Consider the following 12,249-nt stretch of genomic DNA (forward strand, 5'->3'; position numbering starts at 1 on the left):
AATCATCTGGAGTCCAGGCCTCCGTTCCAGTGATGTGGACATGAAGATAACGGTCAATTGGAGTCCAGGCCTCCGTTCCAGTGATGTGGACATGAAGATAACGGTCAACTGGAGTCCAGGCCTCCGTTCCAGTGATGTGGACATGAAGATAACGGTCAACTGGAGTTCAGGCCTCTGTTCCAGTGATGTGGACACAGAGACAAATCATCTGGAGTCCAGGCCTCTGTTCCAGTGACGTGGACATGGAGACAAATCATCTGGAGTCCAGGCCTCCGTTCCAGTGATGTGGACATGAAGATAACGGTCAATTGGAGTCCAGGCCTCCGTTCCAGTGATGTGGACATGAAGATAACGGTCAACTGGAGTCCAGGCCTCCGTTCCAGTGATGTGGACATGAAGATAACGGTCAACTGGAGTCCAGGCCTCCGTTCCAGTGATGTGGACATGAAGATAACGGTCAATTGGAGTCCAGGCCTCCGTTCCAGTGATGTGGACATGAAGATAACGGTCAACTGGAGTTCAGGCCTCCGTTCCAGTGATGTGGACATGAAGATAACGGTCAATTGGAGTCCAGGCCTCCGTTCCAGTGATGTGGACATGAAGATAACGGTCAACTGGAGTCCAGGCCTCCGTTCCAGTGATGTGGACATGAAGATAACGGTCAATTGGAGTCCAGGCCTCCGTTCCAGTGATGTGGACATGAAGATAACGGTCAACTGGAGTTCAGGCCTCTGTTCCAGTGACGTGGACATGGAGATAAATCATCTGGAGTCCAGGCCTCCGTTCCAGTGATGTGGACATGAAGATAACGGTCAATTGGAGTCCAGGCCTCCGTTCCAGTGATGTGGACATGAAGATAACGGTCAACTGGAGTCCAGGCCTCCGTTCCAGTGATGTGGACATGAAGATAACGGTCAACTGGAGTTCAGGCCTCTGTTCCAGTGATGTGGACACAGAGACAAATCATCTGGAGTCCAGGCCTCTGTTCCAGTGACGTGGACATGGAGACAAATCATCTGGAGTCCAGGCCTCCGTTCCAGTGATGTGGACATGAAGATAACGGTCAATTGGAGTCCAGGCCTCCGTTCCAGTGATGTGGACATGAAGATAACGGTCAACTGGAGTCCAGGCCTCCGTTCCAGTGATGTGGACATGAAGATAACGGTCAACTGGAGTTCAGGCCTCCGTTCCAGTGATGTGGACGTGAAGATAACGGTCAATTGGAGTCCAGGCCTCCGTTCCAGTGATGTGGACATGAAGATAACGGTCAATTGGAGTCCAGGCCTCCGTTCCAGTGATGTGGACATGAAGATAACGGTCAACTGGAGTCCAGGCCTCCGTTCCAGTGATGTGGACATGAAGATAACGGTCAACTGGAGTTCAGGCCTCCGTTCCAGTGATGTGGACATGAAGATAACGGTCAACTGGAGTTCAGGCCTCTGTTCCAGTGATGTGGACACAGAGACAAATCATCTGGAGTCCAGGCCTCTGTTCCAGTGACGTGGACATGGAGACAAATCATCTGGAGTCCAGGCCTCCGTTCCAGTGATGTGGACATGAAGATAATGGTCAATTGGAGTCCAGGCCTCCGTTCCAGTGACGTGGACATGAAGATAACGGTCAATTGGAGTCCAGGCCTCCGTTCCAGTGACGTGGACACAGAGACAAATCATCTGGAGTCCAGGCCTCTGTTCCAGTGACGTGGACATGGAGACAAATCATCTGGAGTCCAGGCCTCCGTTCCAGTGATGTGGACATGAAGATAACGGTCAATTGGAGTTCAGGCCTCCGTTCCAGTGATGTGGACATGAAGATAACGGTCAACTGGAGTCCAGGCCTCCGTTCCAGTGATGTGGACATGAAGATAACGGTCAACTGGAGTTCAGGCCTCCGTTCCAGTGATGTGGACATGAAGATAACGGTCAATTGGAGTCCAGGCCTCCGTTCCAGTGATGTGGACATGAAGATAACGGTCAACTGGAGTTCAGGCCTCCGTTCCAGTGATGTGGACATGAAGATAACGGTCAACTGGAGTCCAGGCCTCCGTTCCAGTGATGTGGACATGAAGATAACGGTCAACTGGAGTCCAGGCCTCCGTTCCAGTGATGTGGACATGAAGATAACGGTCAACTGGAGTTCAGGCCTCCGTTCCAGTAATGTGGACATGAAGATAACGGTCAATTGGAGTCCAGGCCTCTGTTCCAGTGATGTGGACATGAAGATAACGGTCAACTGGAGTCCAGGCCTCCGTTCCAGTGATGTGGACATGAAGATAACGGTCAATTGGAGTCCAGGCCTCCGTTCCAGTGATGTGGACATGAAGATAACGGTCAACTGGAGTTCAGGCCTCTGTTCCAGTGACGTGGACACAGAGACAAATCATCTGGAGTCCAGGCCTCTGTTCCAGTGACGTGGACATGGAGACAAATCATCTGGAGTCCAGGCCTCCGTTCCAGTGATGTGGACATGAAGATAACGGTCAATTGGAGTCCAGGCCTCCGTTCCAGTGATGTGGACATGAAGATAACGGTCAACTGGAGTCCAGGCCTCCGTTCCAGTGACGTGGACACAGAGACAAATCATCTGGAGTCCAGGCCTCTGTTCCAGTGACGTGGACATGGAGACAAATCATCTGGAGTCCAGGCCTCCGTTCCAGTGATGTGGACATGAAGATAACGGTCAACTGGAGTTCAGGCCTCCGTTCCAGTGATGTGGACATGAAGATAAAGGTCAATTGGAGTCCAGGCCTCTGTTCCAGTGATGTGGACATGAAGATAACGGTCAACTGGAGTCCAGGCCTCCGTTCCAGTGATGTGGACATGAAGATAACGGTCAATTGGAGTCCAAGCCTCCGTTCCAGTGATGTGGACATGAAGATAACGGTCAACTGGAGTTCAGGCCTCTGTTCCAGTGACGTGGACACAGAGACAAATCATCTGGAGTCCAGGCCTCTGTTCCAGTGACGTGGACATGGAGACAAATCATCTGGAGTCCAGGCCTCCGTTCCAGTGATGTGGACATGAAGATAACGGTCAATTGGAGTCCAGGCCTCCGTTCCAGTGATGTGGACATGAAGATAACGGTCAACTGGAGTCCAGGCCTCCGTTCCAGTGACGTGGACACAGAGACAAATCATCTGGAGTCCAGGCCTCTGTTCCAGTGACGTGGACATGGAGACAAATCATCTGGAGTCCAGGCCTCCGTTCCAGTGATGTGGACATGAAGATAACGGTCAATTGGAGTCCAGGCCTCCGTTCCAGTGATGTGGACATGAAGATAACGGTCAACTGGAGTCCAGGCCTCCGTTCCAGTGATGTGGACATGAAGATAACGGTCAACTGGAGTTCAGGCCTCCGTTCCAGTGATGTGGACATGAAGATAACGGTCAATTGGAGTCCAGGCCTCCGTTCCAGTGATGTGGACATGAAGATAACGGTCAACTAGAGTCCAGGCCTCCGTTCTAGTGATGTGGACATGAAGATAACGGTCAATTGGAGTTCAGGCCTCCGTTCCAGTGATGTGGACATGGAGACAAATCATCTGGAGTCCAGGCCTCTGTTCCAGTGACGTGGACACGGAGACAAAGGATATCCGGACTCCAGGCCTCTGTTCCAGTGACGTGGACACGGAGACAAATCATCTGGAGTCCAGGCCTCTGTTCCAGTGACGTGGACATGGAGACAAATCATCTGGAGTCCAGGCCTCTGTTCCAGTGACGTGGACACGGAGACAAAGGATATCCGGACTCCAGGCCTCTGTTCCAGTGACGTCGACATGGAGACAAATCATCTGGAGTCCAGGCCTCTGTTCCAGTGACGTGGACGTGGAGACAAATCATCTGGAGTCCAGGCCTCTGTTCCAGTGACATGGACACGGAGACAAAGGATATCCAGACTCCAGGCCTCTGTTCCAGTGATGTGGACATGAAGATAACGGTCAATTGGAGTCCAGGCCTCCGTTCCAGTGATGTGGACATGAAGATAACGGTCAATTGGAGTCCAGGCCTCCGTTCCAGTGATGTGGACATGAAGATAACAGTCAATTGGAGTCCAGGCCTCCGTTCCAGTGACGTGGACACGGAGACAAAGGATATCCGGACTCCAGGCCTCTGTTCCAGTGACGTGGACACGGAGACAAAGGATATCCGGACTCCAGGCCTCTGTTCCAGTGACGTGGACACGGAGACAAAGGATATCCGGACTCCAGGCCTCTGCTTCACACTCAAAGACCAGTAAGGAAGGACATCCGCAGATATCGGGCTGCGCTAGATCAGTCGGTCTGAGGATCAGATGTGCATGTAAGTAGGAGTTAGGAGGAGGCATAGGGGCCGGTCAGTTGGTGTGAATGGGTTCAAACCTGGAGTTTGGTATCCCGTCATTTGCTAGTCGGGGGTCGATACTGATAATCCAAGCCCGAAGATCAATTGGAAGTCTGGAACTTGGAACCTGTTGGCTGAAACCTGGACACTGGAGTTGGACGACTGTCTTTGTGCGTGAGGGGGTTGGAGAGTATCGGGGGTTGTTTTGTCCTGTCCTAAATGTGCTTTCCCATATCTTGAGTCTAGTTCGAGTCTCACCAGTGAAAACAACTTTTTTGCCTCTGTCTTATCTCCTTCACTATTTTGCAGGATTTCATTAAGTCTCCTCTGGTTCCTCTGAATTCCAGCAAGTATAGTCCCAGGTGACTCAATCTCTCCTCCTCGGCTAACCTCCTCATTTGTTCATTATCATTCTGAATAGATTGACATGTATTCATCTGCAGTAACCAATTATATATTTTGTGTGTGAAGATTTAATTACTGTGTAATTAAAGAAGTTTAGTTGCTTTCTTCCTGGTGTTACTTGCCGCTCATTTGTGCACTTATGCTGGTCAGATTCAGTCTGCCCTTCCTTGGTAACCATGCCCACTAAATCGTGTAGTTCAATTCCAATTTTCAATTAAACCTCTAATTGTATGTCAAGGCTTGAAAGGACCTGGAGACGTGAGCATTTACAGTTAAATACTGTCAATGGCCCTCTAACATTGAACTATCTTGCAGTGTGTCAATTACCGTAACTCCAAAGATGTTCATTCGTGCTTCACCAGTAAAATCGATAATACAAAAACATTTCTTAAATCTATTAGTTTAAAAATAACACAATTATCCAGTCAACCTACTTACAAATAAGGGAGAACATATTAAACTGAAAGGAAATGGGTTGGGTCATGCAAAGTCCAAGGTAAATTAGGCCATTTTGCTTTCTTTGTAGAAAGGAAAATTTTCTTTATCTTTGGAAAATATCCTTTTGTTGCACTGGCACTTTAGCCTCCACCAGCCTGACGGAAACCTGAATTGGAAGCTCTCATATTGAGATGGAAGTCTCATCCCGCAGCAAAGCGGTGTTAATGATCGAAGATCAAAGTGAAATGTTGTCTTAAGATGACGGTCATTTCATTAGCACAGTGCAGCAGCTCCAACAAAGTCAGTAATATTAGCTGATATGATCTGTGTACCAAAGTGAAATGATCTCTGTTCAACCATTTACAATAGCCTGCAGTGGCAATTTGTAACTGCAGGAGAATGCTTCTGATTATTCTAAATAGTACCTTCAAACTAATGAATACTTGTTTAGGATAGTAATGGCACCATCACACTCATCTGAGCCTTTCTCACAAAGGCAGTTACCCAGTTTCCTGCTAAACTAAGGTGGTTACACCTGCCTATCATCTCCCCTGGTGCCCCTTCTCCTTCCCTTTGCCACTCTCCCATCAGATTCCTTCTTCTTCAGACCTTTACCATTTCTACCTATCACTTCCCAGTTTCTTACTTCATGCCTCCCCCACCCACCTGGTTTCATCTATCACCTCCTAGCTTGTCCTCCTTCCCCTCCCCCCACCTTTTTGCTCTGGTACCTTCCCCCTTCCTTTCCAGTCCTGAAGAAGAATCTCAGCCCAAAATGTTGACTGTTTATTATTCATTTCCATAGACTCTGCCTGACCTGCTGAGTTCCTCTCGCATTTTGTGTGTGTTAGCTGTTGGTGAATTCTTGAATCCATTATAAATAATGGGATAATGACTTATTTAGTTCACACAATTCACAGGTTGATAAGGTGGTTAAGATGGCTTATGGCATGCTTGCTTTTATTAATCGAGGCACTGAATTCTAAAGTCAAGAGGTTATGCTCCAACTTTATAAAATTCTGACTAGGTCACATCTGGAATATTGCCTAACTATAGTCCTGCTGAAGGGTCTCAGCCCAAAATGTCAGCTGTATTCTTTTCCATAGATGCTGCCTGACTTGTTGAGTTCCTCCAGCATTTTGTGTGTGTTGCTTGGGTTTCCAGCATCTGCAGATTTTCTCTTGCTTGTGATTGGTTTACCAGGATGCTGCATGGTTTAGATGTCAAGTGCTATCATGAGAGGATGGATAAACTTGGGTATTTTTCTCTAGTGCGCTGGAGGCTGAGTGGAGATTTGATAGAGGTTTATAAGATTATGAGAGGCATAGATAGAGTAGACTGGGAGTATCTGTTTCCCAAGGCTGAAGTGTCTAATACCAGTGGGCATGAATTGAAGATGAGAGGGGGTGGGTTCAAGGTGATTCGAGGAGTACGATTTTTACTCCGAGTGGTGGATGCCTAGAATGCGCTGCCTTGTATGGCCATAGAGGCAAATACATTAGAGGCTTTTAAGAGACGTTTGGTAGGAGGGATTAGTTCTTGGGTGTTTTTGGCTTGCTTTTTAGCTGGTTTGGCACAACAGCGTAGACCAAAAGGCCTGTTCCTGGGCTGTACTGTTCTTATTCTATGTTGTTCAAATGGCCAACTAAACTAATCCTTTCTGCCTACACAATGGTTACAGGGAGAAGGCAGGAGACTGGGGTTGAGAGGGAAATGGATCAGCCATGATGAAATGACAGAGCAGACTCGATGGGCCAAATGGCCTAGTTCTGCTCCTATATCTTATGGACTTATGGTCAATGTCCATATCATTCCATTTTCCTTAATTTATGTGCCTATTTAAACATCTCTTAAAAATCCCTAATGCATCTGCCTCTACACTACCCTAGGCAGTATGCTCAAGGCACCCACCACTCTGTGTAAGAAGCTCGCCCCGCACAGCTCCTTCTCAACCTGCAATGCATGCCCTCTGGTATTAGACATATTAACCCTGGGAAAAAGAGAACGTCTGTCTACTCTATCTGGCCACTAATAAACTGATAAACCTCAATCAGATCTCCTCTCAGCTTCCAGCACTCTAGAGAAAACAACCCCAAGTTTGTCTACCTTTTATTATAGCACATGACCTCTAATTCAGGCAACATCCTGGTAAACCTCTTCTGCACCCTCTCCAAAGCCTCAACATCCTTCCTATAGTAGGGTGACCAGTACCGTATTCAATACTCCAGGTATGGCCTAACTAGAGCTTTGTAAAGGTGCAACATAACTTCCATAATGTATTATCAACCGTTAAGGTTAAAAGGTGAGTACAATGTCATGGGCCTGAGTGCCTGTATTGTGTAAGTTCAAACAGGTACCACACAAAAGTCACTACATAAGTTGAAAGGGTTGTGTGTAAAAATTTAGATCCAAGCACAATTGCATTTGACCCACACATCAGTTGTGATATGGTGACTATCCTAGGGTTAGACCCTAGGACTCACACACCCTCACTAGGCCCTAGCTGTCTTCTGAGAAATTTCAGTGAGTGTCTGTGAGTCTGCTTGGGAAGTCAGGGCTGAGTGTCTGAAAAGCTGCAGGCTGAAAATGGCCTGCCCTAGAGTTAGAGGACTGTGTATGTACATAGGGAGGGAGAAATGGGGCTAGTTTTGCTGTTATCGTTGTTGCTAGTATCGTTCTGCTGAACATTGTTGGCATGCTATGTTGGTGCCCAAATGTGTGCTAACACTTGTGGGCTGCCCCAGCAGACTATCAGTGCGTTGGTTGTTATTGCAAAAAGACACATTTCACAAAATGCTGGAGGTACACAGCAGGTCAGGAGAGGAATAAAGAGTTGATGCTTCGGGTTGAGACCTTACCAGGATATCCAACATCTGCAGAATCTCTTTTGTTTTATAATCCTGCTCAAGCTCTCAGTTGTTTTTTTGCAGGTCTCTTAAATTTAAACAATCTCCCTCAAAAGATAATTGACAGGTCAGCTTTTCTGAATGAAGCTCCTAAACTGTGGAACTTTGTAACTTATGCTCTTTACATAAGCATAAAGAAGAATTACTAACATTATAACATTTTCCTTAATTTTTAAGAACAGTCTCACTTTGTAAAATATTTTCAACATTTGAACTCTTTAAAAATCACCAATTCTAATGGAAGTCAGGATCGACTACCTGAACATTCCAGCAAAGTGAGATGATTATTCTGCCTCTTTGTTCACTTGCCCTAAGCTATTAGACAGTGGAATTTATCTCTGTGGTGGGACGGATAAATGCCATGATCTGGTATAGGTTCCTGGGAGTGTTGGAGTGGATGGAGATTCTTGAACAGGTGCATCCACCTCAAGTAAGTGGTCCTCATCATAAGCATCAGGCTGCTCTATTTCTCTACCTTCTGTGGACTTCGAAGCTGCACAAGTGCACACCTGTTCCACTTGATTTCACCTTGTGATGTTCTGATCACATATGGACAGAGAGTAGGGCATCACTCCTGGCCTCAGTTGATAAGGTACTCTTCTTTCAGTACTTCCGGGTCTGTAAACAACTCTGGGTACTTCTGCCACTGAACATAATTTAGCGAATCCAACCTTGCAATGAGGTTCAGCTTCTCGGTGGCTGTCATCCCAGCAGTAGTGAGAAGAGATCCTGAACCAAACAGACATCCGCTTTTGACTGTTCCTCATTTCTGCAGATGGAAACATTCCCTTTACACTGAGCCTACTGTATGTTTCCCTAGCCACACTTTTTTTGTTGCCAAAACCAATGTAATGTCTATTTTCTTCACCAGTTTTGTGAACAGAAATTCAGGGATGGCTCTGACATCTGTCCCAGTGTCCATTTTCAACATCACTGCCTCATTTTGTAACGGAACCATAATAGCTGTCCCTAGTGTGAGATTTGCCTGCAACTGAAGTCTCTCTGACAATTTGGTGCCTAGTAGCCCAACAACAACCCTGTCTCTAATGAGCTCATCTCTCAGATTTCCACATCCACAGTTGTCTGACAGGGCATACAGTGCTGTGATGAAGTCATTTACTTTTTTAGTTGACTCCTATTTTCCGAAGTTTAATTTTGCCCTCTCATATATGAGGGCATATCCTGCACAGTTTTGTATCCTTTTCCTGAGCATCTGTGAGTTCTAACCCACCCATGATGTCATCTGCTTTGTCACCCATGCTTACTTGATGTTCTGGAGCCTGAGTGAGATTGCTCGCGACCCTAAATCACTCAAAGCATCTGAGCCTTCTCTCAAAGTCCCTGGTTTAGAAAAACGTTGGGATTTATTAGGTAAGTAGGTGTAGGTACTGCAGGTATTTGCTCCATTTTCCTGTTTGTTTGTTTGTTTAGTATTATATTTATTTGTACAACAAAAGTCTTCTTTACTCTCCCTGAGTTTCACCGACTTCTCTGGTTGTGTCTGTGTCTCCGCACTTCTCCAGGCTAGTGGCTCACAATATTATCCACTTCCGCATGTAGCTAGAAGGCATTGCCTAGCGACCCTGGCCCTTTCTCAGCACAGCCTCATGGTGAATACAATTAGCAACTTACACAGGCAGATCTGTTGATAAGTCTCTTGATATTTTTCATAGATATATGTGAACAAGAACACTCTTACTGTCAGACTGTTATAGCACAGCATTTTACTATAGTCATTCCCACAATCCATTAGGAAGTTGCAGAACCTGGGTAGCTACCTCTGCAACTGGATCCTCGACTTCCTAACCAGAAGACCACAATCTGTGTGGATTGGTGACAACATATACTCTTCGCTGACGATCAACACTGGCACACCTCAGGGGTGTGTGCTTAGCCCACTGCTCAACTCTCTGTATACACATGACTGTGTGGCTAGACATAGCTCAAATACCATCTATAAATTTGCTGATGATACAATCATTGTTGGTAGAATCTCAGGTGGTGACGAGAGGGTGTACAGGAGTGAGATATGCAAAGTAGTTGAGTGGTGTCGTAGCAACATCCTGGCACTCAATGTCAGTAAGATGAAAGAGCTGATTGTGGACTTCAGGAAGGGTAAGACGAAGGAACATGTACCAATCCTCATAGAGGGATCAGAAGTGGAGAGAGTGAGCAGTTTCAAGTTCCTGGGTGTCAAGATCTCTGAGGATCTAACCTGGTCCCAACATATTGATGTAGTTATAAAGAAGGCAAGACAGTGGCTATACTTCATTAGAAGTTTGAAGAGATTTGGCATGTTAAAAAATACTCTCAAAAACTTCTACGAGGGGTGATTGATAAGTTAAGGTAGAAGGAATCAATTTTAGAAAAGCTAGCACATTTATTTTTCCTACATTTACACACTTAGTCCAGCGGTCGTGGAGCATACGGATCCCTTCTTTGTAGAAGTCGGTGTCTTGGACCTCCAGAAGTGGTCCACAGCAGGGGTGATTGATAAGTTTGTGGCCTAAGGTAGAAGGAGATGAGTTATTAACTTCAAACTTTCTGCATTTTCAAAGAGTTGAACTGCATGTGCATGTAACGAGAGCTGTATAACTCAACTCCTTCTACCTTAGGCCACGAACTTATCAATATCCCCTGCTGTGGACCACTTCTACAAAGAAGGGATCTGTATGCTCCATGACCGCTGGACTAAGTGTGTACATATAGGAGGGGACTATGTATAGATGTGCTAGGTTCTCTAAAATTGACTCCTTCTACCTTAGACCACGAACTTATCAATCACCCCTTGTATATTTGTACTGTGGAGAGCATTCTGACAGGCTGCATCACTGTCTGGTATGGAGGGGCTACTGCACAACTGAAAGAAGTTTCAGAGGGTTGTAAATCTAGTCAGCTCCATCTTGGGTACTAGCCTACAAAGTACCCAGGACATCTTCAGGGAGCGGTGTCTCAGAAAGGCAGTGTCCATTATTAAAGACCTCCAGCACCCAGGGCATGCCCTTTTCTCACTGTTACCATCAGGTAGGAGGTACAGAAGCCTGAAGGCACACACTCAGCGATTCAGGAACAGCTTCTTCCCCTCTGCCATCCAATTCCTAAATGTACATTGAAGCTTTGGACACTACCTCACTTTTTTAATATACATTATTTCTGTTTTTTGCACGTTTTTTAAATCTATTCAATATGCGTACACTGTAATTGATTTACTTCTTTATTTATTATTATTATTTTTTTAATTTCTAGAATTTTATTTTCTCCTCTAGATTATGAATTGCATTGAACTGCTGCTGCTAAGTTAACAAATCTCACGTCACAGGCCGGTGATAATAAACCTGACTCTGTTTCTGATAAATCCTTTCTTGTTGGGGATCTCACTTGGTCTCTAGCACAAATTCATTGATAATCAGCCACTTCTGACTCCAAGTTGCGTTCGAAATTGAGGGATAGTGCAGAGCACACCAGGGCACCAACATGCAAGATACTCAACTGAACTTTATTGATAACACTGCTCGTACAGTATGTGAACTCTTCCCATGTGGAATGGCTAACCGAACAGCATAGGATGAACACTATAAACTACCACAAGATTCAGTTCTCATTACCAGAAATTATTAGCCTCACTGGTAGCTGCCACATTGATCTGCCTTAGGTCCTCATTCCACTCGTCCAATTCCAGTTGCCTTCATCCACCCTGAGCTGGATTACACTTCAGGGTTCAGGCAAAATATCTTGTTTCTTAAAAGCAAAGTAGATATATCTGAAGGAGCAGTCACACTTAATGACTAGACATGCTGTAAAGGCACTTACCGACAGCCCAGTATAACAGCTGCAGGCCCTCACTTGGTCCTTTGTTCACTAAATATGGCTTGGTATACTTCAGAATGTCACCTGCATACTCCAAGGCCTTCGAGGCGAAAGAAGATTTGTCTCCTAGGGTTTCTAATTGACTGTAAGTTTTCCCAACAGCCTGTCGGAAGATTGTGAATAAGTACAAGTCAGAACTAACTACATACCCGGCTCATTTGGCACATTGGCCTTTATAAATCAAAGTATTGAGTACAGGAATTGGGATGTTGTGTTGAAGTTGAATAAGATGTTGGTGAGGCCTAATTTGGAATTTTCTGTGTGGTTCTTGTCACCTTCCTACAGAAAAGATATAAATAAGGTTGAGAGAGTACA

The 12,249-nt window shown here is 45.7% G+C and overlaps 1 protein-coding gene across 2 annotated transcripts in view; it reads right to left on the minus strand.

The window, feature by feature from the left end:
- mms22l (MMS22-like, DNA repair protein) overlaps positions 1–12,249 on the minus strand; it is a 251,378-nt gene that overhangs the window by 19,880 nt on the left and 219,249 nt on the right. For both annotated transcript variants that reach the window (XM_073057520.1, XM_073057519.1), the window contains exon 19: positions 11,878–12,037. In XM_073057520.1, the coding sequence (XP_072913621.1) occupies positions 11,878–12,037 (160 nt within the window). The remainder of the gene's footprint in view (positions 1–11,877; positions 12,038–12,249) is intronic.

Source organism: Hemitrygon akajei, chromosome 9 (genome assembly GCF_048418815.1).
Source record: "Hemitrygon akajei chromosome 9, sHemAka1.3, whole genome shotgun sequence".
Classification (NCBI taxonomy): Eukaryota; Metazoa; Chordata; class Chondrichthyes; order Myliobatiformes; family Dasyatidae; genus Hemitrygon; species Hemitrygon akajei.